At 40.1% G+C, this 27,007-nt stretch overlaps 1 protein-coding gene across 4 annotated transcripts in view; it reads left to right on the top strand.

Annotated features, from left to right (window-relative positions):
- Positions 1-27,007, top strand: part of CAMK1G (calcium/calmodulin dependent protein kinase IG) — a 100,001-nt gene that overhangs the window by 69,146 nt on the left and 3,848 nt on the right. For all 4 annotated transcript variants that reach the window (XM_089514427.1, XM_089514428.1, XM_089514431.1 and 1 more), the window contains 9 exons: positions 6,539-6,667; positions 9,947-10,021; positions 12,385-12,523; positions 12,876-12,999; positions 15,524-15,599; positions 19,468-19,580; positions 23,220-23,298; positions 24,794-24,881; positions 25,542-25,960. In XM_089514427.1, coding sequence (XP_089370553.1) covers positions 6,539-6,667; positions 9,947-10,021; positions 12,385-12,523; positions 12,876-12,999; positions 15,524-15,599; positions 19,468-19,580; positions 23,220-23,298; positions 24,794-24,881; positions 25,542-25,960 — 1,242 coding nt within the window. The remainder of the gene's footprint in view (positions 1-6,538; positions 6,668-9,946; positions 10,022-12,384; positions 12,524-12,875; positions 13,000-15,523; positions 15,600-19,467; positions 19,581-23,219; positions 23,299-24,793; positions 24,882-25,541; positions 25,961-27,007) is intronic.

Genomic DNA, 27,007 nt, shown 5'->3' with positions numbered 1-27,007 from the left:
AGATTTGGGACCGTGCAGTTGCTGCACGGTCCCTAACCCTAATATCAGTGCCAGCACGGTGAAAAAGGGAAGTCTGTACCATGCCTATAGGATCATTTTTTTTCTGTGTCATGCTCATGCTATTAACTATACACTGTAGCAGCCTTGGTAAATTTCACAACCCATTCAGAACAATGTTGCTAGTAAAATTATTGGGTGTATCTTAAAATGTGCTCCATAGAGGTAGCTTGCAGAAGGTCTCACTGAATCATGCAGTGATGGACATAGATGGTTAAAGCTTTTAAGAATCCCCTCTCTCTTTGCAATATGTGCCCTACACACACAGTAGTCATAGGTTGCCATTTATGCATGCATGTGATTACTGATCTTCCCTCTATGCCTGCGCTAGGTATCCTTGAGTTTGGATCCAACTTTCTGCAAGAAGGGGAGAGGAGTATGGGTTGGAGAGAGAATGTAAGACTGATTGCAATTAACAAAGCAGGTATTGTAAAGAGAGTGAAGAATTATGCCTACAAATTCGTGAAGGTCTCTATTTTGTGTTTATTTAAACTGAAATTCATTTCTGCATCTTTGTAGTTCAAGCAGAGGGTAACGGGCAACTGGGTATGCCAAAGAGAAAATTAGGCTGAAGGAGAAATAATAGGAATTTATGTTCAAGTGATGATATATTATAATTTTCTGCTTGAAAATGAAACATGAATACAGCTGGGGAGGAAAACCTGTAACAATTACAAAAGAGTTCCACTAAAATGATATAGATACAACTTGAAGATATTGCAGTTTCCCACTACCCTGAAAAATCATAGGTGTTGATCTAATAAATTAGGGGCAGCACTACTCTGAAGGCACAAGATCCTGTTTCATCCTAGAACTTTATCGCACTCATTTTTCAGAGCATTAAGGGCACTGGAAGAGGATGCTCGTGTGCGTGTGTGACAGGCCAGAAGCGGATTTTACTGCACATCAAAGTGTTCCCCCAAAAGGCCCCATTCCGTTCCATTCTGCCTAACTGTCCTCCTTCAGCGCTGAGGCATGTGAAATGTTCTGGTGGGAAGTCTTCTGACTGAGCAAAATGGCACCCGTCAGCACTGATGGAGGATGGCTAGGCGCAACGGAATGGAACGGGGCCTTTTGGGGGACACTTTGACGTGCAGTAAAATTCGTTTCTGGCCTGTTGCGTGCGCACACGAGCGTCCTCTTCCAGTGCCCTTAACGCTCTGAAAAACGAGTGCGATAAAGTTCTTAGAAGCTAAACAGGGTCAGCTTTGGATCAGCCCTAGATGGGAGATCACCAGGGGTTGTTGGCACTATTTCAAAGAAAAACAATAGCAAACTACCTCTGAGTATCTTTGCTTAAGAAAACACTATGAAATTCATTGGGTTGCTGTAAGTTGGCAGATGACTTAATGGCACATACACACACTTGTGTGTCCCTCCAGGTGCTGTTGAACTGCAGCTATCCATATTCCTAACCATTGACTATGCTTATAAGGGCTGCTAGGAATTATAGTTTGATAAAACATGGAGAGCCACACAATTTCCACCATATGTACTATCTGAGAGTTGAAATATAGTTCTGAAAGATTCTGGTTATAGTTTTACAGCAGGGATGAGGAAAGGGCAGCTTGTCCTGGACATTTTTGTGGATCCCAGGATCTCTAGGTTCCAATATCTATTTTTTAAAAATGGGGGATGCCCCCAAAATCCCTAGGGGTAGGGAACAAAATGTAGCTATGTTTTCCATAGGTGATAGAGAAGCTTTTGCATAGATGAAAGAGTATTGTGCACAAAATACATGGTTCCTTTGAAGAAGAAGAAAAATCTTCCTTTTCAAACAAAAGGCATGTTTTCTGTCCACAAACCATCATTACATTTATTCAAAATTGATACTCCATTTATATGGGTAGACTTTTTTCCATGTTATCCTTTGCACAGATCTTGTGCCCCAAGCACATTTTTCAGTGCAGAAATATATATATATATACACACACACATACTAATTTTTCTGAAGTAAGTATGAATAGGAAGATCCAGTGTGATGTAGTGGTTAGAGCGTTAGACTGGGACTCTGGACACAAGGATTCAAATCTCTGTTCAGCCTTGGAAATCCACCAGGTGACCTTTGACAAGTCACACTCTCTCATCCTCAGAGGAAGGCAAAGGCAAATCCCTGGTGCACAAATCTTGTAAAAAAAAAACCTCCATGATAGGTTCACCAGAGAGTTGTCATAAATCATAAATGCCTTGAAGGCATAAAGCAACAACTATGAACAATGCTCATAAATTGTGCAGAACAACAGAAAGAGAAAATAACTAAGGCCTGTACAGACAGGCACTTTGTGCCAGCATATGGGCAGAGTCAGGGCACACAGTCCTGATGCTGGATATTCTGACTCCGCCCCCAGAGCATCATGATGCCGTGCACCATTCCAGATGGTGTGGGGCATCATGGCATGACTCCAACGCTGCATCCAGAGGATGCAGCATTGAAGGGGTGCCATACAGCTGCACTGCCATGGCTATGGCACCCTTTAGAGGGCACAAGAAGGAGTTGCTTTTTGTGCCTCCTTTTTGTGGCCTCCAGAGGCCAGATCAGGGCCACGGTGTGAAGTTGCCATGGCCCTGATCCAGCCAGGAAAGGGGTGACTGCAAGTGATTCCTTAGGGGCTGTTTATACAGTCCCTAAATTTACTATTCCATGTGGGAAGAAAGTAAGTAAAAATCTATTTTCTTTCTATTGGATATTGATCTACTCAATCCTGGACTATCTCCATAGGCAGACAAACTTGGACTGCTAAAAAGTATAGTCACCGTTGCAGAATCCTAGATCTGTTTCAGCAATCCCTTTGAACCATCTATGTTTTCCTTGCCTTGATGTCAGAAGTGGAAAGAAAGGGAATGTTTTCCAGTCTCTCCTTTTCAGTTTTCTTCCCTGGCAATGAAGCCAATTCCTGAATTGCATCCTACTTTTACAGGCTATCCGCATCTGCCTTCCAGAGTGGTGCAAACAATGTGGTGTGGCAAGTGTTTGATGGCATCATGTAAGATTTCTTGGGCTTCCTGTAGATGAAGCTGCATCCTGGCATCACGGCAACTGGGCTGTAACACATCCTGCAACTTTGGTGTAGTTCTGAAAGAATGGCTTTTTCTGAAAAGAGATTGCATTTATGCTTCACTCAGTGCTAGTTTTTGTCATAGTGTATAACCTGTTATTCATTCTTCACATTTCCTGTAAGAGCTTCAAGCTCCAAAGATCTTAATGCTATTAAACCACAATTAAAAAAGGACATTGAGAAACTGGAGCATGTCCAAAGGAGGGACATAAAATGGTGAAGGGTCTGGAAACCATGCCCTATGAGGAACGACTTAGGGAGTTGGGGATGTTTAGCCTGGAGCAGAGAAGGTTAAGATGTGATATGATAGCCCTGTTTAAATATTTGAAGGGATGTCATGTTGAGGAGGGAGCAAGCTTGTTTTCTGCTGCTCCAGAGACTAGAACACGGAACAGTGGATGCAAGCTCCAGGAAAAGAGATTCCACCTCAACATTAGGAGGAACTTCCTGACAGTAAGGGCTGTTCGACAGTGGAACAAACTCCCTCGGAGTGTAGTGGAGTCTCCTTCCCTGGAAGTCTTTAAACAGAGGCTGGATGGCCATCTGTCAGGGATGCTTTGATTGAGATTTCCTGCATGGCAGGGGGTTGTACTGGATGGCCCTTGTGGTCTCTTCTAACTCTACGATTCTATGATTCTATAAAGCTGTAAGTGTTTCAAGGAAAAAAAATGACTTGGCTTAGGTTGCCTCTTTCCTTCTTGCCACGTTCGGCAATTAGCTGGTTCCATACTGTTAAAATGCTACAGCCTCTTGTGCCAAAAGATGTCTCATTGCTTGGCAAAGAAGATACCTTCTGTACTCAGACAAGAAAGTTATTCTTAATGTCTGCATAATGAACATAGCTGGGGTTGCATATAATGTTAGCAGTGCTCCCTATTTGTAAAAAGACCTCTTTTTAAAAGCATCATGTACTTCTGTCTTGTACTTGATTCCTAATCATGGAAACAAGGATACTGGTGAAGGAAATAAAGACAATGGATGTACACAATACCTTTAAAAAGCAGAAATTCTTTCCAAGGCAGAACATTTAAGAGCATTCATGCATTAAAGATAAATTAGCCAAAGTCAAGTAGAAGGACTTTGATCACAATAATATTTTTCTTGTCCAATCTAGCAAATACTTTGTCAGGTTGTTGCAAATTGCTGTAACTTAGCTTGAGAAGTTCTATTTATTTTATTGTCTTATTGTCCCTGCAACATAAAGGGGGGATTATTAATGGAGCCAAATATTTTAGACCAATCCATCTCAACCTATCTAATGTAAACAATCAACTGTTTCATTCCAATATACCAGAGACTGCTACTGTGTTTGCTCCCCATTGACTACCACTTTTTTTCTTGGAAACTTGCCAGGCCCCAACAGCTGATGGCTCATGAATACTTCTCCATGAACCACCACTTTGAAGAACATTTTTAGAAGACAATCTCAGTAATACCTTTTGGAAAAGCTCCCATTCAGAATGCCAAACATATCAACACAACTATCTCATGTCGTTCTCTACTTTTGGTAGAGCAACAAGCAGCAAGGTCCTTTCAGTGAGAAATCAAAAGTGTCCTCTCTGTGTAGCTGGGAGAGGATTCTAGGATGCCTTCTTAGCTTATGTGATGAGTAGGCAAGCAAGCCATACCAGGAATGGTGTTAAACTAAAAAAAACCAGGCTATATATAAAGAGGCAACATCCCATTGGTTATGCTAGCCAATTAGTATAGTATAGTTTAGTATAGTATAGCTGACCATGCATCATCATCACTATCATCATCACTATCATCATCATCATCATCATCATCATCATCATCATCATCATCATCATCTTTATCCATATACAGTCTTTTCCCCAAGACTGAGATTCAAGGCAACATACAAATTAAAATGACTACAATATAATTAAAAACATACAAAAAGAAGACATTAAAACAGAATTAAATATATTCATGTTAAAAGTGTTTAAAACACCCTTTTAAACAATTTTTAACAACAGGTAAAACAGTACAATTTAAAACAACACATCATGCTCTTATAGCATTTGGAAAACACAGTGGTCAATGAGACTACTTCATTACAGTGTGATGGTAAACAGGACCATAGTTATTCTTACAGTCTCGGCTGGATCTAAACTTAGTCTTGTTTAATGTAGATAAACTGAAATCAATGCATCTTACATTAAATGTCAGAGATTACATCCCACTGATTTCAATCAGTCTTCCCTGACTTAGAGCCAGTGTGGGGAATTTGCTTGAATACTGAACTAGGACTCCAAGACACCTGGTTTAGGTCCCTCTTCAGCCACAGAAACCCACTGGGTGTCCTTGGACATGTCACACTCACTCAGCCTAAGAGGGTGGCCATGGCAAATCTCTTCGAAATAAATCTTGTCCCCTGCAAAAAAAGCCTCCAGGATAGGGTCAAAAATTCTCAATATCAAGACAGATAACAACAGTTCTTTCTTTCTTTCTTTTCCAGTTCTATTAGTACAAAGTTGTATAGAGCAGTGGTTAGGTTCCATGCCAATGGACTATACAAAGCACTTCAGTTTTGAGTTTAGTTTAGTAACTTTTGAAGGACAGACTGAAAGCTGGAATGGATTCACAGCCTTACTGATATGGAAGCCACCAGCTACCACTTGTCCAGAAAGAGCTGCCTCTGTCTTTTCCTAAGACTTCCTTACATCATAGTTGCACACTACAATGAAAGGCCTGACCCAACAGCATGGTCAACTGATTTGTAGAACAATATGAGACTTCAAAGACAAAAATAACTAGGATATTTGTTGTGACCCCCCATCATGCCAACCCTGCACTCATCTCCTGTATCTGTGATACAGTAGGTAAAGAGAAATATACCCTTAAGTTTGCAAAACCTGAGTAGAGCTGTTAATAACAGGGTGTCTTGGAGGTCTCATTCATAGGTTTGGTATAAGTCAAAGCCAGCTGGATAACAATTAATAACAACAATGTGGTGCCCTGCCCTCCTATTTGAAATTGCCTTGTTGATGCCGTTTTCAAAACCATCAATTTAAGTCTTTATTCTAGGTTCATACATTCCAGTAATATGTTACCAAGGAGTAAGAAGTTGCTATGCAATTGCTACATTTCAGCCCACATAACTACCATTGTTCCACATTGCTGTTTTCTCTCCACTTTTTTTATACAGCCACATGGTAAATAGAAATCCACATCCCACTGGGTATTTATGCAATTAATATACTTCAATTTGCAGCCAGATCTCCAGGTCTAATTACTAATGCCATCTGTTTCTGAAAAGAGTATTAATTTGTTACTATATTCCTTGCTGGCTATTTGAGTGGCATCATTTGCTGTATGTATTCTGCAATGGTTTGCAGTCACGCCTTCAGATCTATCAGTTGTTTGCAGTTAAGTCATGACAATGAAACTGTCCTACCTTTTCGTCTTTGCTTTCCTCACAGAGGTGCCTTTTCTGAAGTTTTCCTAGTGAAGCACAGAACCACTGACCAGCTTTTTGCTTTGAAGTGCATTAAAAAATCACCAGTCACCCAGGAAAGCAACCTTGAAAATGAAATAGCCGTGCTGAAGAAGTGAGTATATATATTTATGCACATATACACACAGCCTGTAATGTTGCATTTATGGAGCTTCAGGCATCATCACAGATTTCAGGATGAAACAGATTATCTAGATTCATTTCAATCTGTTTTAAAGCCTGGCTATGGGACAAAGACAGCTTTGGTCACCTTGGTCAGTGGAAGTGTTTCCCTGTTTCCCTGCCTGGAAGTGTTTCCCTGCCTGGATTCTCAGTAACTTTCGATTTCATCAACCATGGTATCTCTCTGGACTGCCTCTCTGAAGTGGGACTTGGGTGTATTATTCTCTGGTGGCTCCATTCCTTCCTGGAGGGGTGAAGCCAAAAGGTGATACTGGAGGATTCCTATTCATCTCCATGGCTGTTGGCCTGTGGAGTCCTTCAGGGTTCTGTTTTGTCCACCATGCTATTTAACCTATACATGAAACTGCTGGGAGAGATCATCCAGAGTTTGGGAGTGCAGTCCCATCAATATGCAGATAACACCCAACTCTACTACTCCTTTACATCCCAATCCAAGCTGGATGTCCTGGTCCTAAACCAGTGTCTGTCATCAATAATGGAATGGATGAGGGCAAAGAAATTGAAACTGAATCCAGACAAGACAGAGTTGCTCCTGGTCAATCGAAAGGCAGATCAGGGAAAAGAGATTCCAGCCTGTATTCATTGGTGTTATACTCCCCCTGAAGACACAGGATGGAATCTGGAGGCCCAGGTTTTTGCAATGGCCAGGAGTGCTTTTGCATATTTAAAGCTTGTGCACGAACTGCACCCATTCTTTGAGATGTCAGATCTGGCCACAATGTTACATGCCTTAGTTATATCCTATATGGACTACTGTAATGCACGCTACTTGGGACCTGAAACAGCAACATTGTATTAATGATTTAATTTGTTAAATGAAAGATTTCTTTTAATTGTTTTCTCCATCTTGGTCCTAGCTAATTTTTCAACCCAAGCACATACAAAATGTAAAAGTAGCTAAAATCTAAATAAAGCTGCAATTCCCAAGCAACTCTAAGAAGGCAAGTGGTTTAAGGCAAGGCAAAACAGCTCATTGGCATGTTTGCAAAGTCAATGATAATGTTTTCTCCAGTTTACACCATCTTTGATCTATAACACAGCCCTACCATGCCTCCTGTAAGTCTCATTGAGTTCAGTGGGGCTATTGCGTGGGTATATGATTGCTATCTTAAAGTGATTATTTCTTTCTAGGAAACTTGGGCACTATAGATCTCTGAGGAGCCAGAGTATTAGAACTCTTTAATTCCAGTGGGGTTTTCCCAACAAATCTATGCCAGCTAAAGTAATATCAGACCTTTGGATGGGGGAATAGTGTAGATCTGCCAAAGAACAGGGGATCACTTTTCTCTGACTCCTTCTTTTCAAGCACTATACCTGTATTTTGATTTCTTGATCGAGCCTCTTTTAATTGCAACAAAAAATGGTTGTCTCTTCCCCATTTGGGGATAATCCCCAGGTCAGGTTAAGAGAAGATTTATATCCCATATTATGATGGGTCTGATTAAAACAATGTAATAACTATTATTCATCAGCTTGGAAGTTGATACATAGAGTTCAGCAATATATGAAGAAGAGCCTGCATGGTGTAGTGGTTTGAGCATTGGATTATAGCTCTGGAGATCAGGGTTCAAATCCCTTCTTGGCCATGAAAACCCATCATGTTATCTTGGGCAACCTTTCAGCTCAGAGGAAGGCAAAGGCAAAGCTCCTCTGAACAAATTTTGCCAAGAAGACCCCATAATAGGTTCACCTTAGGGTCATCATAAGTCAGAAACGACTTGACACACAACTGTATATGAGGGCTAGTATTTCTAGGGAAGGTTTTCTGTTGTATGAGGGACTGGGAAAGGGGTTAATTATGAATTCATTAGATTGTAATGTTTTTATTTTCTTTGTTTGATTGCTATAGTATTTGTTAAATTGCTATTGCATTTGTTAAATTTGTATTCTATTGTTAAATTGCTATTGTATTTGTTAAATTTGTTTGATTGCTATTGTATCTGTATTTGTATCTTATTGTAATTTTTATATAGTATTTCCCCACTGCTGTTAGCCGCCCGGATTCCCCGTGATTGGGCGGGATATAAATAAATTATATTATTATTATGAGAATTGGCTAGCCATAATGATTATGACTATTACATTATTATTACTGCCATAGATTCTGACTATGACAGTAGTCAGTGAGACTGGTTATAGGGTATATGTAAGCATCTTGTTGAAACAGCTTCACCAGCTACTTTCCAGGCAAAATTCAAAGTGCTATTTCTAACCCGTAAGCCCTACACAGCTTAGGCCCAGCCTATCTAAAAGACTGTGGTCCAAACATACTGCAAAAATAACCTAGTTTGAAACTGCTTTAACTGCTCTGACTCGGTGCTAGGGAATCCTAGGAATTGCAGTTTATTGCGGCACCAGAGCTCTCTCTGACAGAGAAGGATAAATTCCCAGAATTTTCTAGCAATGAACCATGGCAGTTAAAGTGGTCTCAGACCGAATGTTTCAGACTTGTATCTCCCTATATTCTCTGGACAAAGTCTAGATAGATACAAAGCTTCACTACCTTGAATCCCATAATGGAAGAAAGGTGGAAAATAAATCAAATAAATAAATATAAGGTTTAAGATCTCTGGAGAAGGCTTTCTCTTGGTCCCATCACCATCATGGACACGTTTCATGGGGTCATGGAAGAGAGCATTCTCTTGGCTGCTCGCAGGCTTAGAACGTTCTTCTGTGGGAGGTTTGATTGTCGCCCTCTCTGCTATCTTTCTGCCAGCAAAGACCATTTTAAAAAAGATGGTGTTTAAATTATGAGGCAGAATGGTGTTCTGAATGAAGTGTGCTGTGGTTTTTAATCTTTCAATTATGCCCCCTATGTATTTTAAACTAATTATTTTTTTAAAAAATGTTTAAATATTTGGGTTTGTTTAATTCCTGTAAATACTGTTTTATCTGGACTATGTTTTAGTTGGGGGGGGGGGTTTAAACCATTTTGAGTCGTTTGCCAGACATTCTGTCCAAAGGAGAATAGCACAGCACCATTATTATTATTATTATTATTGTTGTTGTTGTTGTTAAAGTTTATTTATATAGTGCCGTAAGTTTTACACACTGCTTTACAAAGCCATACCAAAGTAGAGATAAAAACCTGCCTATGGCCAACAATCTAAAATCAAAGAGAGGAATTGGTTTTAGTGTGATGCTTTCTGATACTTTCATCATTCTCAAGTATTTGCATCTTTGGTTGCAGAATAAAGCATGACAACATAGTGACTCTTGAAGACATTTATGAGAGCACAACCCACTATTACTTAGTTATGCAGCTGTAAGTATCAGTTTTTTGGTTATACAGCAAAAATGGCAGTGTCTATGATAACATGATGCCATCAACTTGGGTTCAATTGGTTTGTCAGTTTCATTTTCTCCTTTTCCCATTTTTCAAATCTTAATATTGTCTTAATGCTAAATTCATTTTTAATTTGAGATCTGTGTGTTTTGTTATGTTTTTCTGGCTTTTAAAAAAAAATCCATGGAAATTTTGGTACATTTATGTACATATTTCTGCTAATCAAGACACATCTAATTAAGCAAATTCTGTGTGGGCAAGATGATAAAAGTTGTTAATGAGTGAGAACAGACATGTGGAAAGGCCGCAGCAGTTTCTTTTGCCTGTGTCTACAGGGAAGGGCACGGAGAGAGAAACCGGAAACACTAAAAGCAGCTGAAAAAGTGGGATGACAAAGGATTAATTAAGATTGTAGCTGCCAAATCAGGACAGAGTGAGTAAGTTAGGAAGGAAAGAAAGTTTTCTTCCCTCATTAATCTAGAAGAAATTAGAAGACCAAGCATGCTGAATCAAGGATCTAAATTTATTTAGAGGAAAAAGGCATTTCTCTTTCCCACCCTAGCAGACCAGAATCTGAACAAAATGGGAGCTCTGAGCCACAAATTCATACATTTTGGTAGTTTGTCAGTGTTGTCTAGTCACCATTGCAAAGTGCATGTGCTGAGAAAATTCCATCAGGCTTACAAATTAGAAGTTTTGATTATACCCTTGGTCTCAGTTGGCCATGTACAGCCTCCTTTATGGTATACAACCTTTCCTTAATCCTTTCTTCATAATCCATTCCCCTGTCCCTTGGCCTTCTGGTGAATGAAATATACCTTGTAATCTTTAAAATGCCACTTTCTTCTTCTAAAGAAAGACTAAGACAATACAAAAATATATTGCCAGGTTAACCCATGTAAAGCCATGTTAATTTCCCTTTCACTGCCTGTACCTGCAGACTCACTCTCTGTAACCATTGACTTATTTAGTAAAACAGGATGCCCAGTTACTTGTATTGAATCAGATATTTTGCAACTTGAATTGGAACTGATAAACTATTTAGAGACCAAGTAAGTGAAGCTGAAGGTACTACAGTTATGCCTCAACATGAGAAAATGTAACTGTTGATATATCAGGTATGTTGTCCTGCATGACAGGAGGTTCAACCAGATAGTCCTTGCAGTGCATTCCAGTTTTATGAGTCTGTGATTTTATGAATAAAGTTTTATGCTGATATCTGCCAGGAAAAATAATTGTTTCAGACCAGAGGTAATAGCTTATAGGTCTGTATTTCATACATCTTCATTCCCCACCTTCCCCCACTCTTTACTGCCCATTTTTTGATGAGGCAAAATAGCCTAACAGGCAGAGAGAGTTTTCTTTTTTCTAACCAATGTTGTGTGTGTATGTGGAGTGTACAGCAAAATAACAAAATAATATGATCAGACAGCCTTCACCACTTGAGGGAGCACTCTGTCTCTCAAAATATGGGTTCAGCGTCTCATCTTCTTTGACCCTAAAGGATTAAGGATGTGATGCTTATCATTCTAAAGGATTAAGAAGGCTATTCTCAAGAAAAATAGGTTACTGTGTCAGCTATAAAACAGGTTTCAGATTTAATACTGGATAAAAAGTTAATTCGCCTAATGAAAATATTTCATACCACTTTACTGCTAGTAAATCATATTGAAGCATCAAAGGTTAGAAACACTTGTGTATACAAAGCTGTAAACCATCAGGAAATCTCAGTCCTGGTTATTTGGAGATAATATAGCAGAATCATCAAGAAATCTCAGTCCTGGTTCTTTGGAGTGGTCTAAGTCACATTAAGGTTTGGTATAGGGTTTTTTTTTACTCTGTGTTGTTACTGATTCCTTTTGTCTTTATCAGTTCATTCATCACACACAATCAAAGCAGAATTTCTACTCTCACAAGATATTTTTCATATTATCTAATAGTAAAACACAGGATTAGAATTAATGTGCTAATTTCCATTGTGGTTGTGTGAGAGCAACTGGCATTATTATCTTGTACCTGAAACTTTATGAAGATATTTTTGAAACTCTGAGAATCTAAAGTGCCATAGCTGTATTTCCTACCTCTGCAATTATAGCCCATGTCCATAATTGCTTCCAGATAACAGATGAAGTAATTATGAGTTGCAAGAATCTCCAGCATTAGCAGTAAATATATCTAGCAAGCTATTCAGTGTGGCACTGTGCATAGAAATTAGCGTGGAAGATGGAAAATAGAAAACTTAGACAAGGCAATTCTCTCTACTGAAACATGTAATCAAATTGAATTTTCAAGCAGTTAAATCAAGGCAGCTTTGTGATCCTCCTAATTATCTTCATTCACAGAGTGTCTGGAGGGGAATTATTTGACCGTATCTTAGAACGTGGTGTTTACACTGAAAAAGATGCAAGTATTGTAATTCAGCAGGTCCTGAGAGCTGTGCATTACCTTCATGAGAATGGGATAGTCCATCGAGATCTGAAGGTATGCTCCTTTGAAAGTCTTGGTCACTGAATTATCTTGGTCACTATGCCATGATGTTGTGTGTAATTTATTTTTATCCATGCACTCAAAGTCTTACAAGCATCTGCCACTTTCAGATAATAACTGTTCATATCCTAACAAAGTGTAGACAGAGATATGCATGTGCAAATGGAATGGATAAGACCTATTTCCCAGATAACCATTTGTTATGCTACCATTCCTGAAACTTCAGATCTGTCTCTTGCACAGCAAGTGAAAGCTACATCCTAGGTCTTCCTAGGTTTCTTGCAAAGCAGTGGCACTGGTAGCACTGAGATAACAATTTCTTTAATTTTCTGCTTATTCTGCATAGCCTGAAAATCTCCTCTACCTAACTCCAGAAGAGGATTCCAAGATTATGATCACAGACTTTGGCTTGTCTAAAATGGAGCAGAATGGCATCATGTCTACAGCATGTGGAACTCCAGGATATGTTGGTAAGCAAAGAAAGAGGGTTTACATTGATTGGATGATGGGTATTGTGACGATGATGATTATGGTGGTGATGATTTGGGGATATGCAATAATATAACTTTGGCTTCATGTATAATTTACCATACAGCTGCATATAGATAGAACTATACATGAAAATGGCTATCTCCAAGTGGCTATCTCCACCATAATCTAAACAATGAAAAAGGTTGTTAATAAGTCTTCCTTGCATATAGTTGTACATATCAGGAATCTTGCAGACTGAATCAACAGAGTGTAGAGTTAAATAATCTGATTCCCACTCACTCAGCATGCTTCAATGATGTCTGAATAGGATTATTGTTCCATACCAATTCCTATAGAACACTGATTTGCTGTAAATATGCATAGAATTGTTTATAAAGACATAATTGATAAAGATATAAATTACCAAACTCTTTTTCCGAATGATTTGGCAGTTATAATTTGAAGGGACTCAGGGTTGTCTTATATTCTACACCTTTTCATGCTGTAGTGCAGATTCAATACATCTCCATTCTTGGCCTTTTCCAATACAACCATTTGGGCCATCAACTAGGATTGGATAAATCCCCAGGTTTTCTTTATTTTACATTGAATGTTTCAAAATCTCTTTTCTCCAGTGAACATATTCAGAGGTAGTCATGCAGGCCATACAGCAAAATAAAACAAAATACAAAATCCACAATGGAGTGATGTCTTTATTGGTCAGCTGAAAATATATAATGCAAGCTTTTCAAGCTCTAGTGGTTTCTTCATCAGATGAAAGATGTTTCAAAAACTGGGACTTAACTACACAGGTAAAAACTTTTTTTACTCTAATTGACTTAGTTTTACCTATACATCACATAATTTTTTTCCCTAGATGTAACAGTACAGAGACTTCTTGAGAAAGTCAAGAGGCCTCTGGATTCACAAGACACACAAATACCCTGGATCCCAAGGGGGTTACTTTACTGCTGCAATGGAGTTTAAATTTTACTGTCCTTTGTCTAAGGGGCTGAACAGACTTGCATAAAGAGCTGGGTTCAAGGTGGTGTGGGAGTGTGGCAACCACCCACCACCCACCCCGACTCTGCCCCCAAACTGGCATCATGCTGCCTGCCTGCCCAGATGGCAGGCAGTGTGGGAATGCTCCTATGGCACAGCAATTACACACTACTGCTGCAAGAGCAGCGAAGAGCCAAAGTGTTGGTAAAAAGGGCACCCTTTTTCCAGCATGAAAAGGAGCGGCATTTTGCTGGATTGGGGCTGCAGAGTGTGGTTGCCACAGCCCCGATCTGGCATTCAAAGGAGTGGCATAGAGCCACCCCTTTACAGCTGTCTATTTTGGCCCTAAGTCACCACATGACCAAAAGAAGGTATAGCATCTACCTACATTGAGATCCCTCCAACAGAATTACAGCAGAGACTACATCTATACAAAATGTAGGCTTCTGATTCCAACACTGTCACCTTTCTCACTCTGGTATGCTTTTAAAACATCTTTCACCAGATGAAGAAACCAGTAGAGATTGAAAAGCTTGCATTATGTCTTCTGTGTATTTTGGCTGACCAATAAAGGTATCACTCCTTTGTGGAGTTTGAATTATGTTTTTTTCTCCATTTACCTTATGAAAAAATGTGTCAGTATTGGTTACGTTCTTATCAAACATGAACTGAACATAATTCACAATAATCACTTCTGATCAAATTCAACATTATTCTCAGTATGGAGAGAGCTATGTTGTTATCTCCCTGTCATTAGACGATTCCTGACAAAAAAAAGGTGGAAGAAGGCAGAAACCTAGGCTGAACACCACAAACATGATGGAACCCAAGACAATCATTGGCCTGGTACATACCTTCCTGCATGTCTGGAGCGGCAGCAGCGTTTTTTCCTCCGCAGGGAAGCCGCAGCCGCCAAACTGCGCAGCTTCCCTGCAGAGGAAAAAGAACCTGCAAAAAGCGGGTTCTTTTAAAGCCACAGGGCAGTGTAACAAGTGTGCCATTGGTGCTGTTGTTATGACGCCGCACCATACTAGGGTTAGTCTGTAACCCCGCTTCGATCCACCGGGAGAGGTGGGGAAACATAAATACATTTTATTATTATTATTATTATTATTATTATTATTATTAGGGACTGTGCAGTTGCTGCGTGGTTCCTTAACCATAGTACGGTGCCAGCATGGTGCTTTAGTGCCATGTGTACTGCGCCACTGTCAACATTTGAAGACCCTGTGTCTGGATGACCATATCTGTCAGTCTTGGTTTCTTCCACTGTTGAATTGCTTAACTGTCAATTTGTTCTAATCTTAAACTGTTTATGAAGATGTTTGCAAATTTGGAAAAATTGTCATCAAAAAATGAATCAAACAAAATGTTCATCAATCCCTTCATCAACTGAGATCAACATGAGATCTTTCCTTTCTGCCCAGCATTTTGGTAATTTCAGGCAGGTTACCCCCATCCCCAAAAATTTAAAATCATTTTTTATTATTGCTAACTGGATTTGATTTTTATTGCTCACAGCTCCAGAAGTATTAGAACAGAAGCCATATAGCAAAGCTGTGGATTGCTGGTCCATAGGAGTCATTACCTACATCCTGTGAGTGTCATGCTACATCTAGCATGTAAATTTCCACATAAGCTTTTTGCCTGCAAAAATATTTATTAGATTGCATGCTAAATTCAGTAAAAAGCAAAGAAGAGTAAGAATAAGTATTATTCGCTTGTAGCCAACTGACAGAGTAAATGCAAAAGCAGGATTAATTCTCTTCTATTTCTTTTTTTAAACTATGCCTTCCTGGTTGCTTCTTTGGCTGAATAAGCTTTTAGAAACTTTTAAAAAATATTTGGTAAACAAGCTTTAGAAGATACTGGCTGGTGTCCTGTTTGTGACATACATATGCTTAAGTTTCCCAGGTGTGTTTATGTCCTTCTTTGAGTGCAGTGGGGCTTGGTATTTGCTTCCTTCCTCTGCAGCATCCAATGCCCCACTCCCCAATTTAATGAACAGCTTCTGATATCCTCTTTATGGCCCTTTTCTGTTTCGTGGGGAGCAGGAAGCGTTGGAAAAGCATTTCTCTGTAGCAAATGCAAAATGATAACATCGGTGCTAGGATCCTCTGTTACTGTAATCATTTTGCATCTGGCTACGGGGATGTAGACGGACACATTTGCGATCCTTCCCATATCCCATAAAACACAGGATCATGAGAGGGGGCCTCAGAGACTGTTCAGTATTTCAGAGGTGGTGTACTGCTCAGCTCAGCATAGATTCTCATGTGGGCTATGTTAAGTCATACAGGATTGCAGCCTATATCCAATGTACTGTTCCAGGCATGGGCAAAGTATGGTCCAGATGGACCAGATCTTCTGCAAGGTCATTTTACAGCCCCTCACAGATTTATCCAGAGCCTCCACCAACACCCACTTTTTTCACAGTGGTTTGCTGCTTCAGCAGCAGTGACTTTCCATTAGAACAAAGCAAAGTGCATTTGTTTAGTGTGGAAGAGTCTTTGGGGTATTTTCCTCTGGATATAATCATTTGCTAAATTCATTCTTGAAACAAGGAAAGAGTAATTTTAACAATTTTCTTCTTGCTGCAAATAAGTCTTTCAAGACTGCACAGTTTTCAAAGACTGTTCACAGTTTGGGAATTGCTCTGTACAAGGTTCACCTTTTTTCACAGAAAACAGCATTTTCTGTACAACGGTGTTATTTACAGTACATAAAATGCAAAAATATATGTGAATTATGTACAGAGTAAGTTACCAACCTCAAGTATCCTCATCAGTCCAAACTTCTTCTCACCAGGATACTTTAATACTCCAGGAACATGCTTTTCCACCATTTTCCAGCATTCTAAAATATTTTTTTCCAACTCTGCTTCTGGCTCTGAAAAAAATATATGAAAGCTCCACATTTTTTTTAAAGTAATGCAGTTATGTCGAACCCCTGGTGGAGGGCAAAATTTGTCCACTTGTGAAGTGGCCTGCCTGTTCTATATTATATTACACTATACACTACAGTTTTTCCATTCTAGTTTTTCTGTCCTCATTGTAGTCTCTGTTTATTCCTTTTTCCTTCATCCCTTGATATATTGACTGTCTGCCAAGGCATTCAATTTAAGATACTGAATAAAATGGCAAGCTGATGATGTCATCAGAAAGAGACAGACAGGGCTCCTTGCCCTGAGTTTCTCTTCACCTGCATTCTTTTTGCTTTGATCCACACTGTGGTTTTGTGAGAAAGCTTTCTCTCCAAATGACCTTGGCTGAGAAGCATGCAGGCTAGCACATTGTAAACAAGCAATGCATCAGACTAACAGACTGGCATCTGCATGTGCTCTGTTTACTAGATGAGGCAATATGCCTTGATGCTAGATGCAAAGAAGAAAAACCATGGTTCAAGAAAGATCCATTAGTCTCAGTCGTTCTCCCCCCCCCCCCCCCCAGAATCTAGACAGCGTACTGTCCATCGTTACTATTGATAAATACTTCGTTTTATTTTCTATGGTCAGTTAAAATGACATTTTTCTTCCTTAGCAATCTCTTTGTACTTTTACTTCAGTTAAATATCTGCTTAGTGCCAATAGTGTGTTGGAGACTGTAGAAATAAAAATGTTTCAGAACTCCACATAGAAGAAGTTAGAAATGAACCACACATGTGCTATTCACATGGTTTGTCCTTCAACTGGGGAGGGAGAACTGGATGGAAGGAAAGGGCTTTTACCTTTTGTTTTCCTCTGCAGTGTGAATATGGATTAGGTCCTTCCATGCCTCCCCTTTATAGAAGGAGAAATCCTTCTATGATGCTGGGGTGAGAGCAGCCTGTTCCACATTAGGATTATAATAGGGACCAAAGGGTTAACTCTCCCCCAACTACATCACACAGACATAGGACCTTATCACATGCAAAAATAAAGCAACTTACCCCTGCAGGGATAGAGTCACTTACAGAATGCAATTGGGAATTATCACATCAAAAATGCCACCAATGCTGCTGGGTGACTGCCTCCTGGCTGCATAAAGGCTCCCAGCTGTGCTCAGCCAGCTGCTTTTCAAAAATGGGAGCTTCCCTGTTTGCAAATCAGCTGACTGAGTGCGGCTGGGAGCCTGGATGCAGCTGGGATGCAGTCACCTGGTGGCATCAGCAGCGTTTTTCATGTGATAATTCCCGATTGCTTTCTGTGAGTGACTGTATCCTGGCATGGATAAGTCATTTTATTTTTGCATGCAATACGGTCCATATACAGAGAGAGAGAGAGAGAGAGAGAGAGGAGTTTGTTCCACCATACACTGTCTGTCTGTGAAAGAAAAAACATTGCAGTTGAAGATACACTACCTCAATAAAGTCACATGCATTTGGCCCCTAGTATCTACATTTGATTTATCTCTGTACTGATGCGCCATTTAGGTAATTGGCATCCTAGAAACGCAACAAAGGAAAAAACACTAGGATCTGAAGCGTGAGCATCTTCCCAAAGGAGGGAGCAAATATTACAAGGCAGTTTCTGAGAGGAAATGCATTTGAAGGACACTACCATGTAGAGCAGAGGAAGGCGCCATTATATTATTTCAGCTACAGTGCCTTTGTCAATCCATAGTCTTCCTCATTGAGGGAAGAGAGACAAAGGTCCACCCTTGGATGTTCCCTCCCAGTTCTGAGACTATCAACTCTCCAAATCAAAAAGACAAGGGATCAAGTAACATGTCATGGTGGAACTGGGGGAGACTTTAGATCAACAAGAGGATCTCTAATGGGAAATAAATTATCAGAGAAGGTGGGGAAGAAAAAGTACAGTATAAACTCTTCTTCCCAGTGAGGAAAGATTTGTATGAAGTGGCTCTTCCACCTGAAGATCTTGCCACCTCCACTGGTTGGACAGCTCTGCTCATGGTTTAGCAATTTAGTCTGATTTGTGATTAGCACTAGATATGACATATTTAATAACAGAATGGGTGTCATACAACCCTTTGGATGCTGCTGGACTCCATCTCCCAGAATAGCCAATTATGAGGGATTCTGAGATCTGCAGTCACCTGGAAAACAGAAGGTCACATGGTTCACATGCCTGTAAAAGAATAAAATATCATCCTACTTAATATTTTCTATATTTATACCATTTATTTATCTCTGTACGCCTAACTGCTGCCTCTAAAATATAATTCTCCAGAGTATACTTGCTACACTGCAGAAGAAAAAACTTCTCTCTGTTTCCAAGTAACCAGCTGGCACCCACCATAAAGGGACAGCTGACAAGGCCTAGAAAAATGTTACTCATCCATAAACTCTTTCGTAGAACCACCTTCAGAATGAGCTTCCTACTGTTTGTTCTCTGCATGGGCCTTTTTTCTTCATGTAATCCTCAATACACTTTTTTTGAATTTCCAGAGAAGAGGTAAGCTCTCTCAGCAACTGCTCATCTAATTGACTTTTCTCCCTTTTTTTCTCTCCTCAATTCACCTCAGTCTGTGTGGATACCCACCTTTTTATGAAGAGACAGAGTCCAAATTGTTTGAGAAGATCAAGGAAGGCTACTATGAATTTGAGTCCCCATTTTGGGATGACATCTCTGAATCAGGTACTTTTCTAATCTGGCAGAATCTCTGCTAGTGCTAAGAAGTTACTTCTGGATTACTGTAATTGTGCAACCACCAGGCATCCTAAAAATGGGTAGAAACTGGAGATTAGGCCATTTCATTTGTGTTGGCTGACTGTTGTTAATCTTTCTGACCTACATTTTTTAAGGTAACAACTTCCAGCTGCTGTAGTGACAGAGTTGGGGGTACCACTGCAAGTTTGTGAGTTTTTCAGTAAAGTTTTATCATGATTAGACATCTGCTGCCTAGGGGAAGGTGGATAGCAGTAAAAAGAGGAGAAGACTGCATGTGAAATGGATAGACTCAGCATGCACTTTTCAGCCCAATCTGGGCATGGGACGGGATTGGGCTGGAATGGGGGGAAACAGATTTTATCACACATAAAATTGCTGCTGCACTTCCCCCCGATCATCACCCATCCCTTAGCCGTGCTCTGCCAGCTGATTTTGGTGGTACGGAAAGCCATGGTAGCAAAATCGCCGTGAGATGCGCAGGTGGGGGATGGATAATGGTCGGGTGGCAGCATAGCAGCAATTTCGTATGTGATAAAACCTGTTTTCTCCTGTTCCAGCCCGATCCCATCCGGTGTCCAGATCGGACTGAAAAATGCATGCCATAAACTTTTCAGTCAGGGAGACCACGGGCCTGAGCCTACAGGACTTGAGTAGAGCAGTTGAGGATAGGGGGGCTGGAGATATCTCATTAACAGGGTCACTATGAGTTGAGGTTGACTCAAAGGCAACTAACAACAACAACACACCTGTTGCTAGAATTCCACTTGCTTACAATATGAAGTTTTTACATATTCCATAATAAACAGAGGGTTGAATGGTAGCAGACATCTACTTGTGCAGTGCAACTTTTTTCATCTCTTTTCATTGCAGACCCAGCTGCCACCTGATCTGCTGCAGTAGATCCCCCTAAGTTCTGGGGGATCAGACCAGATTTTAAGGGCATGCAGAGCACACACACAAAAATTGCCCAGGCATATAGCTATGAGAGGAGACAAAATTAGGACATTGACCCAAATAAGTATTCTGCCCTGGCAATGAATTTTTTACTTAGCCCCCAAGTTTCTAGCATTGCAGACACAGTGAAAGTTGTTCCAACCTATATCTCTTATATTTATTGTATTTGTATTCCCTTAATAGTTTTTCTTACTAGTTGTGTGCCTGTCTTTGTGTGTTGATTATATGTCCTGTGTAAAGAGGCAAATGAGGCTACAGTAAATCTTTTATCCAAAGGAGCTTCTGAGTCCACTTTCCCTGACCTTGGAGTGCTTGCTGCTTGGTGAGGTGTAAGTCAACAATGAATACGCTCCATAGGTGGAATTTACCTGTTGGGTTATGGGCAAAAACTATAGCCTTCCGATTTAACCTCCATTAGAAAAATGAAGCACAAATTGGAATGCATCAATTGCTTTTAATGTTGTGGTACATTTATTCAATAAAATGGACATACCTAATATCTTGACTATTTGAAACATTAATTGGTAAATGAGATAATCAGCTTTCACTCCTTTTTTCATTTGTCTCTTCATTGTCAGCAACTTATTAATGGCCCCATACAGGCAGGCCAAAATAAAGCTGCTTCGAGTCACTTTGGAGATATGCTGTTTAAATGATGCATGCATCCTAAGAGTCCAGAAGTTGTGCCAAAGCTGTGCTCCAATCCTTAGGACTGGATCATGGCTTCCGGACTCTTAGGACACATGCAACATTTAAACAGCATACCTCCAAAGTGACCCGAAGCAGCTTTATTTTGGTCTGTCTGTTTGGGCCCAATGTTGCTGTAGCCAGGAAACTTGCAGTAATCCTTCTTCTTAAATGTTAACGAATTTTATGGAATAACCAGCACACCTAGAAGGACTTTAAGGAAAGCCAGGGGAAGGGGCAGAGCATCTTGAAAATGACATTCTAGAGTACTTCCAGACAGAAGACCCTGGCAGTAACGATCAAACATTATTGCGGTTGTTCCATTTTTATTTAATTAACAGAGATTTTTTAGGTGAGAAGAAAAGAGGAAAGAGGAAAGACAGCAGTATTATGACCCCCATCCCTGTAAAATTAGTTCTTAGATGAGAGGCATACTTAAGATCAAAAGCAAAACTGTTTCAAACCTTCTCAAAATCTCACTGATTTCAAGTGGACCAAGACAGAATTTAGCCTATGAAATTCTAGATGATATTTAATACCTTTTCCTATGCTAATCCAATTCAAAACATTAAGTCAGGCTCAGAGTGTATAAAAAAACTACTTTTTGAAATAACAGATCCCAGGATCCCTCAGCTCACATGTGCACTGACTATGTATGGTGGCTGGATAATTCTGGCAGTTGCAGTCCAAAGGGTGCTTTATCCAAGCCGTGGTCAAGAAGATTTTCAAAGTGTTCCCTAAAATAAGAGTGGCCACAATTTCAGCAATTGCAGGGTTACCTGGAATAGCAAGTACATTTTTATACCATTTATCTGTCCACTTAAGATCTCCTTAAGCAGTTTACAATGTGTAAGGTAATTGCCCCAATAATCTGGATACTCATTTTAGCCAATTTGGAAGGATGCCAGGCCGAGTCAAACAGATCTTGAATAATATATGAACTATGGATTCTAGAACTTTGGTTTAGTTTTAATTAGGAGGAGCTGAAATTAACTGTTTGAGTACATTTTGTATTCAGAATGTCATAAATTCAATACTTTGCCATCTGTAATTCAAAGGCCCTTGAGTAGCAGAGTTGAAACAAGTCCTGGAAAGGTCTTACAAAGCAAAATAGCAAGTACTGTACTATGATCAGTATAAGAGAGTTTCAGAGGCACAAAGATCATTTATACACACCCAAAGCATTTGATTATCAAAGAATCATCCCATCCAATGTGTGTTTCATATCTACAGAATGAACCAACTGAGCTGTGAAACACAAGGTCTTTCCTATGGTGATACCTCTCTGGACCATCACCTCATTGAAATTTGTCAAGTTTCCTCTTTCAGTATCCTTTACCCTGATTTCAAGGCACACCTTATTTTTTACTGGCTTCTAACGTGTAACCTAAATTTATTTTGGTTCATCTGCATAACATGCATTAGAGATTTTTATTAAAGTAATGACAAAGGTTTTGATTGCAAGCAAACTGATTTCTGGTAAGCAGAGTTACTGTTTTTACACTTTGTTACTAACAGACCAGCTACTTGAAAGACCTGTTTCCATCTTCTTTGGATATGGCCAGGATAAAACTGTCATCTTTCAGTATTCCATTACATTTAGTACCACTCCTATAGTTGTGTCAACTGTGCTTAAACACCTCTAGCTTTACTATCATTCTATCAGTGCATTTGGGGGGGGGGGGAGGTAATCATACTAAAATCAATCAATCAGTTAGTGCTAGATTCTTCCCCTGCATACCACTACCTTTGTTTTATTTCTTTTTTAAATGCTGAAACAAACTAGTACACCTATTCTCTTTGAAAACTCATACTAAGGTTGGTGATTCTAAGAACACTCAAGTGTCTTATCTTATTGTTGTTGTTTTTAAAAAACTGCTTTGAACAATAAAGTACTTGTCAGATAATGGTTTCTGCTCCCTGACCTTTGTGTTTAATTTTCTCTTTTCTCATTCTTCCAAATAGCCAAGGATTTCATTTGTCACTTATTGGAGAAGGATCCAAATGAGAGGTTTACATGTGAAAAAGCCCTCAGGCATCCATGGTGAGATGAGCATTACTACTACAATGAAACCATGCAACTTTTTGATATAGTGAGAAATTGTAGCATGCATCACATTCAGAGAAGATCAAATATATTCTCTGAGATATTTGTTTGCATGAGTCACGTGAGGGAGTCAATAAAGGAAAAAAAAGATTAAATGTGCTGAGATTAAAGGTGTGTCCAAAATGGTTGAAAATGCAGCACCATAAACTGAGCACAAGACAGAATTCTTAGCATCTCATTACACTATAATTCCCAAAATTCATTTGGTGAAACCATTATAAATCTGGTTTAAGTGTTGAGTGTAGGCACAATTTCTAGTTGTCCTCCTGGGCTTTGTCAGTTATTTCATCTGAGCCTCACAAAATGAAGCCAAGACAAAACAAAGATTAATAAGTAGGTAACAAGCAGGTTTGTTCTGAACATACTGTGTGCCGGCGTCATACGCAAGCACCTTTTATGCAGCTTTCAGCTTACACTGAAAGCGGTGCGATGGGAACAAAATAGTGTGTGCACCCATGACACGTGCTCCGCACTGCGTCACATGCGCAAGCCCCATTATTGTCAATGGGGCTTGAGCATATGTGTTGTTTGCTTTATGTGGGGGGGGGGGGGGTCCGAAACGGATCCCCATGTAAAGCAAGGGCACACTGTATTCTGAAGTTCCCCCAAATGTAGTCAAGGAAGAAAAGAGAGTCTGCAGTCTGTAAATGGCTAGCGAAGTTTCAAAAAACACCTGTGATTACTCTCACACTGAGGACAAGTAACACAAAAGTGCCTGAGGGACAACTTGAAATCCCTGCATGAAACCTCTGTACGAAATCCCTGAAGCAGGAGCAAGAGGTAAATTGTGTTTGCACTTTCTTCCAGAGGAGTACCTCCTTGGTGGCATTCCAGAAAGCCAGAAAGTTTACCAGAAAGCAGGTCTCCCAGGATACCTCTCCCATAGTGCCCAATCTTGAGGAAGGAGCACTTCAGACCCTGAAGATTCTGCCCATACTCTATCTTGTTCAGAGGGATATTCCAAGAAGAGTGGGATCAGCTGGTGATTGAGGAAGGTGAAGATGGCAGTGGCTGTATAGGATGTGGTTGATCCTTGTGATTCAGCCAACCTTGTATTGCCACTTGTCTAAACACATGTATCACCTTAGTGAAGTCTAAGCCTCAGAATACATGACAGATGGAAACTGCAGAGGTTTTCTCAGCAATCTGAACTTGTCATTGTTGACTGTTGACTAATGCTTTGGGAAGCAGAAATTTGTTAGAGCCATCTTTGGTACGGCATTAGGATAGCCAAGGAAGGAAGCATCCTTACCTCTGACCAGGCCAAATACTGATGAATTTGTTTATATTGTGATTTGTTGCCTATTCCCTTTTGGATTTAATTACTACTGATTGAATATACAAAGACATTAGCTAACTGTTGTGAGAATACAAAATGCCTCTCAAGCACCATCTGCCTACGTGCCTGTTTTTCCTCTCACTCCATCTGCAGGATTGATGGAAACACAGCCCTCCACCATGACATATATCCATCTGTCAGTGCACAGATCCAGAAAAATTTTGCAAAAAGCAAGTGGAAGGTATGTTTACTGATGCTGATACCTAAGGATATTCTACTTGTTTGCACATGTCTAGCAATGAACAGCCACTCCAAAGAACACTAGTGTAAAATCCGAACCACTCAGTGAAGAGACCTCTTAAAATTTATAATGTTTACATACCATTAAGTTTAAAATGGATTTGAGTCTGACATATTATGAAAAAACACATATCAAAGTACGAGATCAAGTACTTCAAGAATGGGAAAAATTGCTATACCAATTTAGCAGAGCTTGAAAAGTTTACTTGGGAGGGAGACTATAGCTCTAGGATCTCTCAGCCAGTATGGCTGAAAAACTAATTTTTCCAGGCTCTGCAATATAGTATATGGGGGGAGGGACGTTTGAGGGCTTGTATGATCATTTTTGTGTATAATTTATTTAGACTTTTGAGGTCACACTCCTAAACACATTTACTAGAAAACAGGTCCCATTGGAAACAGTTTGCTTTACTTCCAGGTAGATATGTTTAAGATTTCCCTGTAACAACACACTTCTGTGGGTCATATGAACCTGAGGTCTGCTTCCATTGTGTCCTCAGGCAGAATTTTCTGAGGAAAGCAGTATTATTTTTTAACAAACATACAGTTCATTGGTCTGTTTGGACACTCTCATAATACATGCTGTCTTCTCCTTTATTAGCAAGCCTTCAATGCTGCAGCTGTTGTCCACCACATGAGAAAACTTCATATGAATTGCCACCACTCTGACGCTAGTAAAAAAGACAGTCTCCCATTCATACAAAATGCCTCAAGGCCCAATACTCCATCCATTGCCAGCCATGAAGACCAAAATGAAGATAACAAGATACCAATCCCCAAGTTACCATATCAAAATGCTTCAGCTCCTTCTGTACAACAGAGCAAGATGGCAGACAGCAAGTGTTCAGATCACCTGGTTATTAAGTCCCTCCCCATCACTGCCAGCACAGATATGGAAGCCATCCAGAATCCTCCCAACAGATCTTCATTTGGCTGCAGTACCGCATGTGGAACACATGAGAAAGTGAAGACTGCCTTTTGTTCAGAGTCAGTACTCCTCAAAAAAGGTGCCAAGCCCAAGTAGGTGTCCATTCTACTTAAACTAAATTGTTGAAGCAGAGGTCTTCAGTACTATCTAGTGTGACTTGGGGGCTGTGCAGACTGGCCAATAAGGCCGGCCTGGGGGCGGAGTCAGGGCATGGCATCCATACGATGCATGCCCCAACTCCGCCCCCATGATGGTGTAACACCATGCATTGCTCGACATGGCATGCAGTGTCATGGTGCTCCTCTGGCACTCCATTTACATGACACAGTGCCAAAGGACACCTTAAAGCCACAGTGCTACAACTATCACGCCCTTTCCAGAGTGCAAAAAGGAGCCACTTTTCGGGGCTTCTTTTTGCACCCTGGAAAGGCCAGATCGGGGCCATGGCATGCGGTTGCTGCAGCCCCAATCTGATGCAGTTTAAGGCTCCCCCTTAGGGGCGGTCTGCACAGCCTCTTAGATACTTACCTAAGTAACTTACTAATGAGCCCTCCATATGTGTTGGTCTAAAATGGGCATCACTGCCTTACCACTGGAGTTTATTGACTAGGGCTGGTAGGAGTTTACTCTAATTCCTCTGGAAGGCTCCAGTTTTCTGAAAATTGGCATTACTGTCTGTCAGTTACAGAGAAGGAAAAAGTGGATTCAGGTAAAGGTGAGGTGTGGATTCAGGTAAAGGTGGAGGATCCTGTTACTTTGTTCTTTGATCAACTCACTCTTTTTTGCTCTCTAAGGGCACCTAAAGCCATTCATGATAAAAATTTATTAAAATGAACTCAATATTATAAAATAATAACAGCAATAATGCAAACAAACTGATGATGGTGATGATGAAAATAAGCACATTAAAACTAACTCCACAAATAGGAAAGCCAGAACAAAACAAAGTGCACAATGTAAACAAAAAGGGCAACAAGTATTATGGGACTGATGTTTGGATTAAAGTGCATGAAAATTCTGGCTTTCCAGACATGGGATTACACTTCCCATCATACCTGACCACTGGACATTGTTATGAGGACTGGAATCCAACATGTTTCCCTATGTTTCCAACCAATTGTCATTCCTCACTCTGAACT

The sequence above is a fragment of the Sceloporus occidentalis genome, unplaced genomic scaffold (genome assembly GCF_023333645.1).
Source record: "Sceloporus occidentalis isolate IW3139 unplaced genomic scaffold, rSceOcc1.0.p SCAF_3, whole genome shotgun sequence".
Classification (NCBI taxonomy): Eukaryota; Metazoa; Chordata; class Lepidosauria; order Squamata; family Phrynosomatidae; genus Sceloporus; species Sceloporus occidentalis.
The sequence above is the reverse complement of the archived record's forward strand: the minus strand, read 5'-3'. Positions and strand labels throughout refer to the sequence as shown.